General features: G+C 56.6%; 2 protein-coding genes across 2 annotated transcripts; one reads left to right on the top strand and one right to left on the bottom strand.

The window, feature by feature from the left end:
- Positions 1-4,316: 4,316 nt before the first annotated feature.
- Positions 4,317-8,761, bottom strand: LOC308578226 (PHD finger protein 1-like; the record flags this gene model as incomplete). The annotated part of the gene is made up of 7 exons (XM_081178472.1): positions 4,317-4,439; positions 4,535-4,630; positions 4,740-4,888; positions 4,977-5,062; positions 5,161-5,256; positions 5,672-5,778; positions 8,568-8,761. The coding sequence occupies 7 exons, from the start codon at positions 8,759-8,761 to the stop codon at positions 4,367-4,369; spliced, it is 801 nt and encodes a 266-aa protein (XP_081034598.1). The 3' UTR covers positions 4,317-4,366.
- Positions 8,762-9,309: 548 nt separating this feature from the next.
- LOC308578241 (carboxy-terminal kinesin 2-like) lies at positions 9,310-17,510 on the top strand. The gene is made up of 17 exons (XM_081178491.1): positions 9,310-9,354; positions 9,477-9,614; positions 9,770-9,884; positions 9,965-10,030; positions 11,165-11,206; positions 11,308-11,524; positions 11,616-11,814; positions 12,633-12,779; positions 12,859-12,990; positions 13,642-13,758; positions 14,208-14,381; positions 14,789-14,956; positions 16,128-16,266; positions 16,445-16,584; positions 16,913-16,986; positions 17,178-17,253; positions 17,433-17,510. The coding sequence occupies exons 1-17, from the start codon at positions 9,337-9,339 to the stop codon at positions 17,472-17,474; spliced, it is 2,004 nt and encodes a 667-aa protein (XP_081034617.1). The 5' UTR covers positions 9,310-9,336; the 3' UTR covers positions 17,475-17,510.

Below are 17,510 nucleotides of genomic sequence, written 5' to 3'. Positions count from 1 at the left end.
AGTAATTGCTTACAGGCCCCAAGGCTTTAAGCTTAAACCTCTTTTCTAGTTGACTTGTGAGCTTCTGGATCTCATCTGTGGAACTCCCTGCCACAAGCAAATCATCAACAAAGACTAAGAGCATTAGATATTTGTTGCCTGTCCCCTTGGTGTACAGGCATGGATCAGCCACACTCCTTTTAAAACCAAGTTTTACAAGGGCTTCATTTAAACACTGGTTCCAACACCTTCCACTTTGTTTGAGACCATAAACAGCCTTTCTCAAACGCCAGACTGCACCATTCTCCTCTTCAAACCCAGGGGGTTGTCTCATTAACACTTCATGGTCTAAATTTGCATGCAGATATGCAGCATCAACATCAAAATGGTGCACTGCTAGTTGTCTTACAGCAGCAATGGAAAGCATTAAACGAAAAGTTTCACTCTTTACCGTGGGAGAAAACACTTCATCATAACTCTCCCCTTTAATCTGAGTGAACCCTCTGGCTACTAATCTGGCTCGAAAACGTGGTTCCCCAGATGCAAGGGTTTTCCTTTTGTAAACCCACTTGCATGTGACCACTCTGCCACCAGGTGGCGGCATTATGACCTCAAACACTTTGTTACGTTTAAAAGAGTCCATTTCTTCTTTCATAGCTTGTTCCCACAAAGCACGTTCCCCAGGGGGTAAGTCTAAGACTTCATTATAACTTTGTGGTTCCACACAACTCACATTGCATACTCTCACTCCTCCTAGGGTCAAACGCTGAGGAGGTACACCCTTGTTTGAACGCTGGGAGCGCTTAGGTACAACTACTTCTTCTTCCCCCCTTATCTCTGGCTCTTCTTCCTCTTCCTCTAGAGAAGTATTATCTATTGCCACATCTTTTGGGGAAATCTGTGCCTCCTCCTCATTCTGCTCCTGTGTTGCCAATGGCTGAGAAGAAGCCTCTTCTCTTACTTGCAGGGGCAGTAGGCAGTCAGGGTTGGCATGGATCGCAGTCCATCTGTCCTGGTCAGCGAAGTCTGCGCTTCGTGACAGAACCACGCGTCCTGGGCGTAAATTGAAACGCCACCCTTTGCCATAGGACTGATATCCCACAAACCGCAGTTTCTGTGCTCTAGCGCCCCCTTTCTGGCGCTGAGCTTTGGGGATATTTACATGTGCCCAAGAACCCCAATTATGGAGCATTGTCCACTCTGGTTCTTTCCCAAACAACACACAATATGGAATATCTTTTATAGAGCTAGACCAGGTTCTATTAATCAAAAAGTTCGCGGTCAGAAAAGCCTCGCCCCACAGCCTATGGTTGTGGCCCAATCCTGCATCCACTAGCAGGCAGTCCTTTACTGACTGTATCACAGCCCCACATCTTTCACACAGACCATTTTCAGCAGGGCTATAAGGGTTAGTCAAACGGTGAGTGATCCCCTTACGTCGCAACCATGTCCCAAATTGTTTGTTCAGAAATTCTCCGCCCCTATCTGTTTGCAGCTGCACAACAGGCCGAGCGAAGAGCTTTTCAGCTTGGGCAACCCATTCTCTGAATGTGGGGAAACACTCAGATTTCTGCTTTAACAAAAACAGCCAACTAAAACGTGATTTGTCATCTATTACCAGAAAAACATATCTGGCGCCCCCTTCAGTCTTCTGTGGAAAAGGGCCTATCACGTCACAATGGACAAGTTCTAAAACCTCTTTAGATACTCTGTCGCTTTTAGAAGCCACAGGCTTCCTCTTAGATTTGGCCATTTTACATACATTGCAATCTAGAAAACAGTTACAGCTATTTACTTTTAGGTTCTTGCACACCTTTTGCATCTCTGAAAGCACACGGAAATTGGCGTGACCCAGTTTTCTGTGCAGTTGATGTACACACCCCTTATGAACTGGCGAATTATCCTGAACCACCTGGGCTGCTTTAACAGGCTTGTCCTGCATTACATATAACCCATTTTCCAACTTTGCATGGCCACATACCTGAGTTCCATTCTTTATCAGACAGCCATCCTGCGTGAACTTAACACTATACCCTGCATTAATCAAACAGCTTACAGACAGTAAACAATAGTCCAAACTGCTGATAAACAGAGTCTCTGGTAGAGTAGTGTTCAAGCACTGCAGGAAACATGTTCCCTGGCCATCAATCTTGCTTCTACGACCATCAGCAAGATAAATTGAGTCTTTTCCATCAGCTGGCTTCTCCAGGGTCTTAAAGTCCTCCTGACTATTGCAGATAATCCTGCTGCTGCCAGAGTCCAGCAACCATGTTCCTCGAGGTATCTTTCTCTCCTCCCTAGAAAATGCAGACACAAACTGAGTAGAACGCGTGTTCTTCTTCCCTGAAGAGAACCCCTTCTGCTTACGTTTCTGCGTCGATTGCTGTCTCTGCTCCATGTCGTCTCCTGGAAGTCTTGCCCTGCATTGACGTTGGAGATGCCCGGGTTGGTTGCATCTATAGCATCTCCTCACCGCCATGGCCAAGTCCAAACCTTGGCGTTGCTCCATTGGCAGATTCTGCTGCTGGCCCCCTCGGCTGTAACTCCTCCGCTCTTGGAGTTCAGCCTGCCTATCTGACCTTCTTTCTGCTTCTTCGGTCAATCTGCCAACCACATACTCAAGGGTCAGATCTCGGGGACGCATACTCTCCATGCTGTTAATCACAGGCAACCAGCTTTCAGGCAAACTTGAAAGGATAATGTAGGTTTGGTCAGTCTCATCATAACGCTTACCTCTCTGCTGTAGTTGAAGAAACAGAGATTTCAGCATTTGAAGATGAGTTGCCAAACTCTCACCTTCCTTCATAACAGTCCTGAACAGCCTTCTGGTCAGAGAAATGATAGTTCCGGCAGTTTCTCTGACATGCATTGCCCTTAATAAATTCCAGCACTCAAATGCTGTGCTGGCATTTGCTACATGCAATAACTGAGAGTTTCTCAAACACAGCATAATTTGGGCACGGGCCCTTTCATCCAGCCGTTTTTTCTCAGCAGAGTCAGTTCTCAAAACCTCAGTTTCAACACAGTCCCATAGTCCATCTCTCCTTAACAACTGCTGCATTTTAATTGACCAACTCAGCCAGTTGCTTTCTGAGAGAAGTTCAAAAGGGATGCCTCCCCCAATATTTACAACTTGGGAAGACTGGAAATCTGCCATCTCTGCTGGTGCTTGCTGAGCCCCTTCTGTGGGGCCTCCAGCAATCTCTCCTGACTCTCTCTTTAGAGTCCAACTGGATGGTCCTGGCTGGCACTCACCGGCTTCTAGCTGCTGCCTCTGTTGACCCTCAAGTCCCGCCTGGCTCTGCAACTGGTGTAGCCGCTCTGTGAGTCGCCTGCTGTGGTCCTCTAGCAGTTCAAACTGTTCCAGTAGCTGACGCTGAGTGCTTTCCTGATCCTCAGATCCTAGCCGCTCCAGCGTCGCTGCAGACAGTTACAGCTTGCCACCAACTGCTCCAACGCACAGCCACTGTCTCCGTACACCACCAGGACTCACCAGCTCTTTGCTGAAATGCTGTTAGTCGTTTTGCACTCTGCACATGCTCAGAAACACTGGGCCCATAACCTGTCAGTGTTTGTAGAAAGCAAAAAAAAGAAGGAAAGGGTTCTGACCTCCCTTTATCTTCTCAGACTCCTTGTCGTCACAAAAAGAGTCCACGGGAATATCCTTGCAGAGTTTTATTCTTAAAAGTCTTTGTGCAAAACATGACTGAATAACTATACACACCAGCACCAACCAACCCAAACACCAGCCACAGCCCAAACTAACATTTCTCACTTATATATACAACTTGGTTCAGACCGCTGAGTCATGCTGACCCAGCTTTATTCGCATTAAAGAAACAGCGGCCGTTTTAGCCGTGACACGTCCACCCTGCGGGGGGGGGCAGGCGGGAATCCCTCAGCGCAGCCAGCGCAGCCCCCCACCCTCCCGGCCCCCCACTCCCGCCCGGTGCCTCCTGGCCCTTGAGGTGGCGGCTTCCTTCGCTCTGGCGCCAAAACCTCCTTCCCCCTTCTGCTCTCTCTTCGCTTTCCAGATCAGCTGCTGAATTCTGACCGACTTATTCTAAGTGTCCCAATTATCCCAAGCGGAGTATTAGGAAATCAAGTGAGAAGCAGGAAGCTGTTAATTAAAGGGCCCAAGTGGATCCGGATACACTCCAGATGTGGGGTTGTTGTTTTTTTAAGGACCCACCTTCCTTTGGCTCTCTTTAAGCTGCTTTTATATGGAATCACAGTTGGCAGGTACCCCGAGGGTCATCCAGTCCAGCCCCCCAAGATGCAGGGACGTCCTGCCCAACGGGGGCCCCGATCCCGTGACCGAGTCTGGGGCCAGGCCGCTGCATTGCTTTCTTGTGCTCATGCCCCCCTGCCGCCCCAAAGCGCCCCCTCACCATCTCAGGGGGAGACGCCGGACGCTCTCTGGGCCTCCCGTGCAGACGCAGCACTCAAAGACGTAGAACCTGCCGGGTGGAGCCGGGTGTGTGGGGGGTCAGTCACAAGATGCCCTCGCCCTCTGACCCCCACCCTCCCCCCCCCACCCAGGGCTGCCCCTCACCTGTCCCCGTAGAGCAGCGGCTTGCTGAGGCACTGGGTGCAGGCCTCGTGGAACCACTGGGCGCAGCCGCGGCACTGCAGCATCTTCAGGTTCCACCTGAGGCAGAGGGAGAGAGGGGGCCGGTCAGCTGAGCGCCCCCCTCCGGTTCCAGAGGCGCCCTCCCTCCTCCCCACAAGCCCCCCTCTTCCGGGGGGGGCAGACTCACTCTCCGGGGCCCCCGCAGTAGCAGTAGCACTGCTGGCGGTTGGCGAGGTGCTCAGCGTCCCACTCCAGGGTCTTCAGCTGGTAGGGCAGGACCAGTTTCATGCCCAGCATGGCCTTGGCGTAGGGCCCCTTCTTGAGGGCGCCGCCCCGCTGCAGAAGGAGGAAAGCCGTGGGGCAGAGTCAGTGCGCGGGGCTGGGACAGAGGACCTCGGGGGGGGGCAGAGGAGACCACACTTACCTTGGTGGCCACAGCAAAGACACACTGCCGGCACGTCCAGGCCCCATCGCTCTGCACCCGGGGCAGGTGGCATTCCTGGTGGTAGGCTGCGGGGGGGGGGAGAGGAAGGAGGGTCATCAGTGGGGCAGTGGGGGGGAGAACGGGGAACCAGGGGCAGCTTGTGGGGCTCCTTTGGCGGACTCACCGTGGCTGCATTTCTCACACCGCACCAGCCGGTTGTCTGGGCTCACGGCCTCCGAGTGGCACACGCAGCAGGACTGCTCCTCCCCAGGCACAGCCGCTAGGAGAAAAGGCAGGGGGGGGCGTGAGGGGCCAGTCCCCCCCCCCAGGGCAGCTGGGTTCCTGCCCCAAGAGCCTCAGGAGCAAGATAGACTGCCTCTGGAGGTGGAGGCTCCATCGGGAGATAAGAAGTGTCTTCTGGATGGGATCCTCTGATCCAGCCCCCCCGCCTCACCCTGGGGAGCCAGGGAATGCCCCCCCCAAAAAAAGCGGCTTCCAGGAACCGGCCCTTCAGAACCACTGATATCTCGGCAGTGGGAGGGAGTTCCACAGGTGAACTCTGCACTGGGGTCATCCCTACAGAACAAGGCGGGGGGTGGGGGGGTGGGGAGCAGCCAGGCCTGCAGGGGGCGGAGACTGGGGGGGGGACCCCAAAGTGGGGGTGGTGGGGGTGGGGGGCTTCACTGCCCACTGACCTGGGTTGATGTCCTTCCAGAGCACGAGGAACTGGGAGTCGTCCTCAAACTGCACCAGGCACAACTTCCGGGTTGGCGCGATCGGGAAATGGCGGATTCCCTCCGAGCTCCGGAGGGAATCGGCTCAGCGGTGGATGGGTCTTTGCCGTGCCGGCGACACGGGGACCCTTAAAAACCGCAGGCGCGGAAGCCTGCGGACTGAAGACTCGGCGGGTGCCTTAAGCGCCCCCCCTGATTCGCAATGAGCCTTTTTAAAGGCTACGGAGGGGATACAGGGGACGGCGTGGCACTGAGAGTCGACCGCTACCGCCGCTGAGCGAAGCCGCGAGCCATAACTGGAGAGCGCTGACTTCCTTCCTTGAAATTCGGACTGAAAAAAGAACCCGTGAGTAATTTGGAACTGAACTTTAAAACTTTTACCTTTTGAATTTGAGACGACCGGGGGGTGTGCTAAAAGGAAGTCCCCACCCCCCCCCTTGCAGACGATCCAGAGCAACGAAATAAGAACTAAGCTGGAGTGCCTACCCTGTAAAGGGTGAGTTTTAAAAAGACAGTAACTTCCAAGATTTAGAAAGGTAAATTTGAGCAGGAGAGTGGAGTGTTGGAAGAGTCTTTGTTTTGTGGTAAACAACCCTCCCTCCCGGGCCCGGGAGCGACCTGCTTTGGAGCCTGTATAGAGGAGCAGAATTTGACAGCTGTCAAAAGCTGTCAAATGGACTATTAATAGTGAAAAAAATTGCTGTTTAAGACCTCTCCGGATTAAAAGGAGTTACAATTGAACTAAAATTTTGAGAAACAAAGAAACAATAATAGGACAGAGGATTGTTGGAGAAAAGGTTACTCAGTAACCAGATTCCCTCTAGGGGGAATTCTGTGGAATTACAATGGCTGTGGGTGGAAAGATACTGAGAGAAATCGAAAGAATGTTCTCACTGGTGGGAACCCTACAGGAGCAGACTACAGCTATGAGTAAACAATTGACGACCTTGGATTTGGAAACAAGTAGTTCTGCTGAAAGTAATGAGGGCCTGAGTGAGAAAGAACCCACAGCTGAATTTGAAACAATAAACAAAGAAGAGGAGAAGACAAAACAAGAAAGAGAACAAGTCATCTGGGAAAGTACTAACCAGAAGCTGACATCTGGAGAACACAAGCAAGGAGACTATCGGATTAAATCCACTCTAAGCCTACGAAAGATACAGAAGATGAAAGTGGAGGCCCTGGGACTTTATGGAATTCAGGAGCTCGAAATAAAGAAGTACAATTGGGGCCTCCACATAGACTTTGATTTTGACTATCAGCAAGACTTAGGCCTTGTGGAAATTCCTCAGCAGTTGTCTTTAAATATGGGAAGAGACTATGGACTGATTGGATTGATTGTTAAGGAAATCTTTCGAGACTCGATGACAGACAAAAAGGACTACCAACAAAACCGGCGGAGAGGGACTAAAAGAGAATTGAGAGCCTCGGATATCCGGAATCCAGGCTAAAAACTGTTAATTTGGACATGTCTCGGGAAAGGACGCAAAGCGGGGAGGGGAGGGAGGGAAGTATCAAATTTAAACAACACTCAAGACCAGGGGGTTTAGTATTAAGAAAATTATGTAAGAAAAAATGAGAAATCGAGGGAAGAGAATTGGGGTCCAACTTAGGGAAAATTTATTTTTGTTTTTTATAAAAGGACTAATATTAAGATGGAAGAAATGCCAACTTGCTGACATAAGTTTGGGAATAGGGATGCAGGGGAGGGGGCGGGGGGAAGTCAAGGACTAGGGTTAGAAAATAAGATTTTCGGGAACTATTCTTGTTCGTTGTTTTTTATGTTTGTTTTGGTGTGTTGTTTGTGTTTATATAAAATGTGAAAACCCAATAAAAATATTTAAAAAAAAAAAAAACAAACTGCACCAGGCACACCTGCCGGAGGGGGTCCACCTGCGGGGGGGGCGGAGGGGGTGAGCAGAGACCCCCAGCCGGGGGGGGACGGGGGCGGACCCCCCTGCCCCCCCCCCGAGGGGAGGGGCAGCCACTGACCTTCTTGATGGTGCCCAGGTAGAGGTCCAGCGCGCCAGGACATCCTGGCCCTCCCAGAAGCGGGGCCAGCCGGGCGAGGGGGGCGCCCCTCCGCTGCCGGCCGCCGGCCGCTTCCAGGGCCCCGAGGTCAGGCGGGCGCTGGTCCGGGTCAGGCGGGCCGAGGCGGGGGAGGGGCGGGGGGCGCCCCCTTGCCGGCTCCGCTCTGGGGGTCCCTCTCGCCGCGGGGGGGGCGGGGGGTCTCAGGGGCGGCGGAGCGGGACCCTCGGCGGCTCCAGCCTCCCGCCGAGCGCCAGTGACGCAGCAGCCGGAGCGGGGGGCCGCCAGGGGGGATGCCGAGGGCCGGGCGGCCCAGCCCCCCCCAGCGCCCCCACCCGGGCCCGCCACGCCCCCGCCGGGCTGGGGGGGGCAGCGGGGGAAAGACCGTGGCAGCGCCCGGGGGTCCCCCCAATGCCAGGACCCCCCGGCCCCCCTCCAAGGGGATCGCCCCGCTGCAGCGTCCCTGTGTGCCCCCCCCTGCCTCAGGCCCCCCCCCGATCCCCCTTCATGGGGGGGAGGGGAAAGGGGCCAGGGTCACTCGGGGTCCCCCCCCTCCAGGCCCCGCCCCACCTGCGCAGAGGGGCAGGCGGGTGTTCAACGGGGGAAGCTGCTGCCCCGGTGGCCAAGGCGCGCTCCGCCGGCCTCCCCCGGGGGGCCCCTCCCGTTTGTTTATTGATCTCCCTAGACATTGATCTCTCTCCCCCTAGATCTCCCTGGCCCCGCCCCTCCGGCGCAGGCCCCGCCCCCGCCCGCCCCCCGCCCGCTCCCTGCGCGCCGCGGCCGTTGCCAGGGAGGGGCGGGGCCGCCTGCGGCACGCGCGCGCGCGCACTCACGCTCGCCCTCCCGCCGACGCTCCTTCCGGCGGAGGCGGGCTCGCGGCGCGCGTGCGCAGTGCGTCCTCCGCTCGGGCCGTGCGCCAAGGAGGGACTTGGGGGCGGAGCCGTGGGCGTAAGACGAAGAGGGCGGGTCCGGCCCGCGCGACGGGCGGCGCGGATTGGTCTCCTCCTCTCGCCGCCTGGCCATTGGCTGCCGGGCGGCGCCGCGGAGGAGGACGGGAGCTGTCCGTTTAAATCGACGGCGTTTGGGTCGGAGAGGGAGACGGAGGGCGAGGCGGAGGAGCCGGAGGGGCGCCGGTGAGGCCTCGGGGCGCGGGCAGAGGGCAGAGGGGCCCCTTCCTCGGGCGGGAGGGAGGGGGGACCAGCCAAGCCCCAGCAGATCGGGGGGAGGCGGCCTGAGGCCCGCGGGCGGATCCGGCCCCCGTCGCCTTCTCCCTCCGGCCCGCGGAGGGCCCGGCAATCAGCGCCCTTGGACATGCGCAGAAGGTGTCCTTTCCTTGAAAAGGCATCTCTGGCTTCTTTGCGGGGCAGAGGAATTCGCTCTCTTCCCCCCCCTCCCCGTGTAGTCCGGCCCCCCCAGGGCCTGCGGGACAGCGGACCGGCCCCCTGCGGGAAAGGGTTGCTGCCTCCCGGCCCAGAGGCAGCCTATCTCGGTGCTGGGGGCCATTTGGACTAGCCGGGCCTCCTTTGACCTTGCAGGCTGGGCTTCATTTCCTTACTGGCCTCCCACTGGCTTCTCCCCGAAGGCCTTGCCTGGAGCTGATGGATGGTCCACCTCCCGTGAGTCCCTTTCGGGGGCCGGGGGGGCGCCTCTCTCTTGCCTGCCTCGGCCTTCGACTCCCCCCCCCCCTCCACCCTGCTTCTGAGATGCTTCATTAAATGAACTCAGCGGCCTTCCTCAGTTGCCACTCCGGGAGCAGAAGATGAACTCTGAGGGGAAAAGTTTCCTGCTGCCGAAAGGCCCCTCCCGGCTCCCTGTGTCTGCGCTGCACCTCAAGCGCCCGGCCAGCGATGAGAATGAGCCCCCCAAGGTGGACCGGGTGAGTTCCCAAGCCCCTCCCTTCTGCAGCATGGGGGGGGGGTGCGAATGGGGCGTTGCCATTTCCAGCAGAGAGGGACGTGGAATAGGACCGGTGAGGGGGCATCCAGCCTGGCCCTGGAGAATAACAAGCGGCTGCCCTTTCCTTCCTCCCAGAAACGGGCTCGGGCTCCCCTGGAGCCTACCAAGCAGGGAGGACCTGTGACAGCAGCCCCCTCCGTTCCGAAGCCTCCGCCAGCGGCCCCTGCGCTCCGAGGCCACCGCCAGGCCGGTAAGCTCAGGTCGGGGGGGGGGCGGGGCAGAACCTGGGGAGCCCTTCTGGACTTTGCTGTAACACCGCTTTCTTGGCAGGGGGGCGCCGCCGCTCGAGCACTCGGACCCGGGGGACTGCGGGTGTGGCAGGGCCGTCCACCACAGGTAGGCAGCGGGCTGCAGAAGCGTCCCTGTTAAGGGTGCCATATCGTACCTGTAAGGAATTGATCATTTAGAGGAGCAGCACCCATCGTGTTATTTTTCAAAAATATTATAAATATTGTTGTATTGATTTCCATTACAGTGGTACCTTGCTTCTCAAACGGCTTAGTTGTTGAACAAATTGGCTCCTGAACGCTGGAAACTTGGAAGTAAGCTTTCCAGTTTGCGAACGTTTTTTAGAAGCTGAACATCCGACACAGCTTCCGAATGAGTGCAGGATGCTCCTGCAGCCAGTCGGAAGCCGTCCCTTGGTTTGCGAATGGTTTCTGGAGTCTTGGACTCCAGGAACGGATGAAGTTTGAGAACCAAGCCACCTCTGTATAAAAAACAATGGCATTGCATAGCTAACCTATGGAACTTCCTCCCACAGGAGGTAGTGATAGCTACTAACTTGGATGGCTTTACAAGAGGATTAAACAGATGCACATCCGAGAGGGCAATCAGTGGCTACTAGCCGTGATGTCTGTGCTCTGCTTCTATGGCTGGAGGCAGAAATTCTTCTGGATACCTGTTGCTGGAAGCCACAAAGGGGGAGAGGGCTCTTGGACTTGAATCCTGCTCTCTGGTTTCCCACAGGAAACTGTTTGGCCACTGAGAACAGGATGCTGGGCTAGACAGGCCCCCTTGGGCCTGATCCAGTTATGTTCTTACAACACCAGGCAGCTATCTTTGCTGGACTCTTTTTGGCACCTGCTGAAGCCATTTTAGTTTTTTCAAGCTGATTCAGATGTGTAGAATGTGGGTTCCCCGTAATCCTGCATCTGGTGCCCCTTTAACTTGTGTGCATTCAGTGTAGGAAACAATATAAAAAGTTTGGAGAGGGGCTGGGGAAAATGCTCTGGCAATCCTGCCCACCATTAAATCCAGCATATTTCAGCTATACGTGATTTTGACTTTAGGCGCAATCCGTGGAAGGGAACCCCCACATATGTTGCTTTAATCTGTCTTGAGTTCCTTGCTGATTTTATGTTTTGAAGTATTACTATTGTTTGGAGATGTTTCATGAAGCAACGGAGGGGAGACAGGGTCCCCTTGGGAATCCTTTCACTGCTTCATGTCTCGTTCCTTGTTTCCCAGCAGGATCCCGTCGGACGGTGGCTGCGGCAGCCCCTAAGCCAGGTAAGGCCTAGAGAAGGGAGGGAGGTGCCCCCCCCGTGCCATCCTTGAGCCGCCACCGGGACCCTCACACTGTCCTCTCTCTCTCCCTCTCCCCTTGGCAGCCGCTGCTCCTGCCGCTGCTGGCGGGGGTGAGAAGAAGCGGGCCCCCTGGGACTTGAAGGGGCAAGTGAGCGACTTGCGGGCCAAAGGGGGGACCTACAAGGAGAAGGCCCAGGGGCTGGCCGGGGAGAATGAGGCCCTGAGGCATCAGCTGAGCCAGCTGGAGGGGGAGCTGAAGCAGGCGACGGCCCGCAACCAGCAGCTGGAGGGGCAGAACAGGTGAGCGAGCAGCAGCCTGAGAAGGGCATGGCGGGCTCCGTCTGCTCCTCCTGCAGCAGGACCTGACCTCTGCCCTACCCTCTCTTGGCAGTGCCCTGGCCTTGGAGCTGCAGACCTGCCAAGCGCAGGCCACAGAGAGCCGGCAGAGGGTGGAGCAGCTGGTGAAGCAGGAGCAGCAGCTGGAGGAGACCGTCAAGAGCCAGAGCCAGACGATCCAGGAGCTGGAAACCGCTGGCCGCAAAGCCAGGGAGGCCAAGGAGGATTTGGCTGCCCAGCTGGAGGCCAGAGAGGTGAGGGGGGGGGGCTGGGGACCCTTCCACCCGCCCTTGAATGGTGATTGGAATCCCAAGGTGAGGCGAGGAATCCTTGGGACTAGCCAACATCCGCTTGTGACGCCTGCATTCCAGCGGGTTGGACTAGATGTCCCGTAGGTACCCTTCTGATTCCACAATGCCAGACTCAAGATCACAGTTAAGGGTCCTCAGCCCCAGAAAAGAGAGCTAGATACCTTAAAAAATGTTTTTTTAAAAAAATTATTAAATATTTTCAACATATAATACAAACCAAACTAGTTTTAAAAAAGATAATAAGATGAGAGAAAGATGTTGCAAACACTCTTGGAAAACAAGAATTTTTTAATAAAAGATAATAAGAAATACAGAAAAAAGCAATAAAAGGTGGGAAGATAAGGAGAAAAAGCAAGAAAATAAATAAAAATCACAACAGTAATAGTAATAATCGCAATAAAACACAAAATTTTATGTGTCTAGCCCTCTATCATAATTATATCTTAATCTTCAATCCCCCCCATACAGAGAAGTGTATCCCTCTCGGCTCTCGCTGGAAGCGCTTCCCTTCTCCTCAGCCTCACACCCTGTTTCTCACACAAGTCCCTTTTCTATCCATCGCAAGAGGGCCCTAGATATCTGTCTGGGGGAAGTGCTAACCTCTGCTGTGTCTGTTCCTGCTGGTGCTTTTCCTTTCCCAGCTGAGGAAGCCTGCATTTGCCGCCTCCTCCCTGAATTGTTGCCTGGCTGAGAGGGCGGGTGGGCGGCTCTGGGTTTGAGGTGGCCCGTCCCTCACTGGCCCTGGGGTTTCTCTGACGCAGGCGGAACTGCGCCTGGCGCAGGAGAGCCTGGCCCGGCGGGCGCAGGAGAATGAGGCGCTGGCAGCACACAAGGCCCAGCTGGAGCAGAAGCAGCACGAGTCGGAGATGGAGCGGCGCTCCCTGCACAACGCCGTCCAGGAGCTGAAGGTGGGCCGGTGGTGGTGGGGGGCTGGCACTGGGGGACCCTTTGTGGGGCTGGGTGCTGACGACTCCCCGCTCCCTCCAGGGCAACATCCGTGTCTTCTGCCGCGTGCGCCCCCTGCTGAGCAGCGAGAAGGAGGCCCAGAAACAGGGGGTGAGCCACCTCCGCTTCCCGCCAGACAACAGCAAGAGCCTGGTCTTATCCAAGGCGGAGGAGGTCAGTCTGGGGGTGGGGGGACAAGGCGGTTGTCGAAGTCTTGGTGGCATCTTGGGCTGTCACAGTTGCCAGGGGACGTCAGGAAGTCTCCACCTGCTGCAAAGCCTGCCGAGAGCCAGTGTGGGGTAGTGCTTAAGAGCGGTGGCCTCGTAATCTGGGGAACCGGGTTCGCATCTCCGCTCCTCCACATGCAGCTGCTGGGTGACCTTGGGCCAGTCGCACTTCTTGAAGTCTCTCAGCCCCACTCACCTCATAGAGTGTTTGTTGTGGGGGAGGAAGGGAAAGGAGAACGTTAGCCACTTTGAGACTCCTTTGGGTAATGATAAAGCGGGATATCAAATCCAAACTCTTCTTCTTCTTCAAATAAGCCAGTGTTGTTCCTGCAATGACCTTTGCAGGAGCAGGAGAAACCCAAATGTTGATGGCCGGCCCAAGGCCAACAGACCCAATGCCAGCTGGAGGATATGTGTGTGTGTGCGAGAGAGAGCATTGTGGCCCCGGGAGAGCTGGCCAAGGGGGAACGCGGCCCCTGTCACCACTTAGTCGGTAGAGGCTCATAATCTCAGAGTTGTGGGTTCAAGTCTTGCTTGGGGGTGGACTAGATGAGCCTCGTGGGTCTTCCAACTCTGCAATTCTTTGATTCTCTGCCAGTCCCACGTTGGTCGGGAGCGAAAAGAGGACATTGTCTATGAGTTCAACTTTGACCAGGTCTTCCCTCCGTCCAGCTCCCAGGAGGAGGTCTTTGAGGAGATCTCTCTGCTTGTGCAGGTAAGGAAAAGCATATTATTCTGTCAACCACCCTGAAGAGCACATAAATCAATCAAATAAATATATAGAATAAATACATTAAGGGGGGAAGCGGCCCAGTTCTTCTAGTTTGTTATTATGTTGAGCATGGTACAGTCGTATCTTGGCCCTCAAACACCTTGGTACTCGTACACTTTGGCCCCTGAACGCTGAAAACCTGGAAGTAAGTGTTCCAACTCCCCAACATTCTTTGGCAGCCTTAGTTTTTGAACGGACTCGGTTCGACAACCAAGGTGCCACTGTATGATGATGATGATCGTGAGGATGATTCCCTGGCTGATTTGGCTGGTTTGTCCTGTGAGTCGTGGCTGAAGGATGGTCTGGAAATTCCACATAGGGCGGCTCTCCCCCTCCGGGGGCAGGTGGGGTCTGGTGGACGCCAGCCTGACGGCTTCCCTTCCTCCCCGCAGTCGGCCTTGGACGGCTACCACGTCTGCATCTTTGCCTACGGGCAGACGGGGAGCGGCAAGACGTACACCATGGAGGGCCCCGACTGCCAGGACCCTTCCACGGCCGGCATGATCCCCCGCGCAGTGCAGCAGATCTTCAGGAAAGCCCGGGAGATGGAGGCCAAAGGCTGGAAGGTGGGGGCAGAGAGGGAAAGCGGATGCAGGTGTCCAAAGGGGGTGGAGACCCCCGCTGCATTCACTCGCCATGCTGCAATTGCCAGGGGGGTTTCGCACTGGGCTTGGGAGCTCCCAGAGAGGGCGCTGGTGAGAGAGGGCTGCCTCCTTCACCCTCACCCACCCCACAGGATGGTGAGACCGCCAGTGTTTTTCTGCAGGGCCTTCCGTTCAGCCTCACAAGATCCCCTGAACACCCGAGGGCTGGCCTGTCTGAACTCCTGGGCCTCACCTTTGGAAGCCTCCTCTTGGAATAGCCATGCCAGTTGGTCCCCGAGTCTGAGCTGGGAGCGATGTGCTGGCTGGGCACGCGCCACCCCAGCCGCCTTCCCTGGTCTGATCCTGCCCCTCTGCCTGTCTCCTCCCAGTACCATTTCACTGCCAACTTCCTGGAGATCTACAATGAGTCTCTGCGGGACCTGCTGGTGTTGCGCCCTGAGCAGGGCTCTGAGCTGGAGATCCGGCGAGTGAGCCAATGCACGGAGGAGCTGCACGTTCCCAACCTCTGCTACGTCCCCGTTGCTTCGGAGCAAGAGGTACCGCGGTGGGGGGGGGGCAGCTGTCTGTCTGGGATTTTCCTGGGGGGTTCCAGCGGTGCAGGGGGTCGGGTAGATGACCCTTGGGGGTCCCCTTCCAACACTACTCTTCTCCCGCTCTCTGCACTGTGTCCGGCCACCAGCCTGCTTGCAAGGGGTGGAGGAGAGGCAGAAGCCAGAGAACCAGCCCCATTGTGACCCGTTTTAGGGCCTTGGTCTGGGGACAAGGCAGCCAGAGTGTGTCTGCATCCAAAGCCTCTGAGGGGAGGAGCAGAGGGAGGAATCTGGGGTTGGGCTAGATGACCCTGGGGGCTCCCCTCCGACTGTGCCGTTCTCTGAGAGGCTTCTGCATGAAGGCCTGAGCCATCCTGCCTGTCTGGAGAGCTCAGATCACCTGGGTCTTGGCCCCTCGGCTCCTTATGGGGCTTCTGCCTGCCCTAGAGTTCCCAGAGGAAGAACTCCCCCCCCCCCATGCTTCCCTTTCTATTTGCAGGCAATGGTAGAAACTCCAGTGTAGAGGCTAGGCACCAAGCGGCTCCTTAAACCAAGCTTAAACTCACCCAAATGGGATGTCTCGTTGCCATTTTGGGGCCAGGCGTTCTAAAGTCTTATTTTTCAAATGATGGCCTGACTGACTGACTGATTCTCAGTTAAACATCTGGCCAGTTCAGATGACCACCTTGAGCTGGGATTGGGGCAGTCCACATATCTTGGCCTATTCCAACTTCTCTTTCTTAACTGTACATTCAGAATATAAGAATATTCTTTGCAGCTGAGCGTGGGGCAGTGGGGGCAGCGGGGGAGTGAAGTCAGGTGAGAACAAGGAGCTGCCATTGTTCACTGCTCCTGCTCAGGCTGCTGAGAGAAACCGTTTTGGTTCCTGATACTCATTCTGATTGTGTAACGGATAGAATTCTATAGGACGAGGTCCTCGTGTGTGGAAAGAGTCTTGCTCCGAGGATTCCCAGGCTTCCCCTCCAGGCGGTGATGTCCAACGCCATCGGGCGCCCGGGCATCTCAGTCTGGTCGCAAGTAGCCAATAGCCGGGGGGGGGGAATGTGCCCGGCTAGCCTCTTCACGCTGTTTGCCTGGGGCTGGCTAGGGCCAGAGGATCTCTGGGGTCCCTTCCGACCGCCATTCTCCGCCTCCTGCCCCCCGCTTGCCCCTTCAGGTCCTGAAGCTGCTCCAGAGAGCCAAAGCCAACCGCTCAGTGGCCAAGACGAATCTCAACGAGCGCTCTTCCCGCAGCCACAGCCTCTTCCAGCTGCGCATCGAGGGCCACAACCCCAACCGGGAGCTGCACACCTCCTGTGAGTGTGGCCGGCCCCACGACCCCCTTCGCCGGAGGCCTCTGTCCCTGCCCTGGCCCAGAGGCGCTCCCTTGCTCTCCCTCCTCTTCTAGGCCAGGCCCTCTGTGGGTCCCTGGTCCCCAGCACCCCCCCCTTCTCCCTCCACCCTCACCCCTCCTTTGTCCCCCCCCCCCCGCAGCCGTGCTGAGCTTGGTGGACCTGGCTGGCAGTGAGCGCCTGGACAGGTCCCTCTCCACCGGCGACCGCCTCAAGGAGACCCAGGCCATCAACAGCAGCCTCTCCAACCTGGGCCTGGTCATCACCGCCCTCAGCAACAAGGTAGGCGGGAGAGGGGGGTCGCGTGTGCCTCCGGGGGGGGGAGTCCTGGCCAGCCATGGGGCAGCCCTTTGCAGCCCCACAGCCCGCCTCCCGCAGTGCGCTGGTCTTCTGCGAGGGTGAGGATGTGGCGTCCAGCACTGTCTCACGTGTGGGGTGCCCACCTATCGGGGGCTCTAGAGCTGTGATTCCTTCCAACTCTACAATTCAATCGGGAATGGGACAGCCTCATGATGCTGGCGGAACCGGCCTGCCCTAAGTGGGGAGGAGGGTCCCCACACATTTCCCCCTCCTGCACCCATCCTTGTCCGCTTCCTTTGCCCCCTTGCAGGAGGCCCATGTGCCCTACCGGAACAGCAAGCTGACCTACCTCCTCCAGAACTCCTTAGGCGGCAATTCCAAGATGTGAGTCGGCAAGGAGGGAGTTGATGGCTCCCCCTCCCCTTTGAGGCCTGGTCTGCGCTGTCCTGCCAGGAACGCAGGGGGTTGGGCTAGATGACCCCTTTCAACCCAGAGGTCTCTGACAGGGGGGCCATGCACCCCCCTTGAGGCAGCCTCTGTTTCTCCTCACCCTCTCCTCTGGCCTTTCCCCCCAGGCTGATGTTTGTTAACATCTCGCCCTCGGAGGAGAACTTTGCCGAGTCCCTCAATTCCCTTCGCTTTGCCAGAAAGGTAAGTGGCTGCAGCATCCGGCTGGGGGGGGGGCGGGGGTGTCCCTTTCTCTGGGCTGCTTGCAGAATCTCCTCTGCGGAAGGGGCATCCTGACCGCAGCTGGATGGAGGAGGTGGCGGCAGCAGCAGCTGTGGGGACCAGTTTCTGGCCCCCCAAATCTGCCCGGTCTTGCCTTGCAGGTCAATGACTGTGTCATTGGCACAGCATCAAAGCGGAAGTGAGGGCGGCGGAGGCGGCTGGTCTTTCTGCGTCTCGGA

Source organism: Podarcis bocagei (assembly GCF_964188305.1).
Source record: "Podarcis bocagei genome assembly, chromosome: W".
NCBI lineage: Eukaryota > Metazoa > Chordata > Lepidosauria > Squamata > Lacertidae > Podarcis > Podarcis bocagei.
Note: the sequence above shows the minus strand (reverse complement) of the source record. Positions and strands in the feature narration are given on the sequence as shown.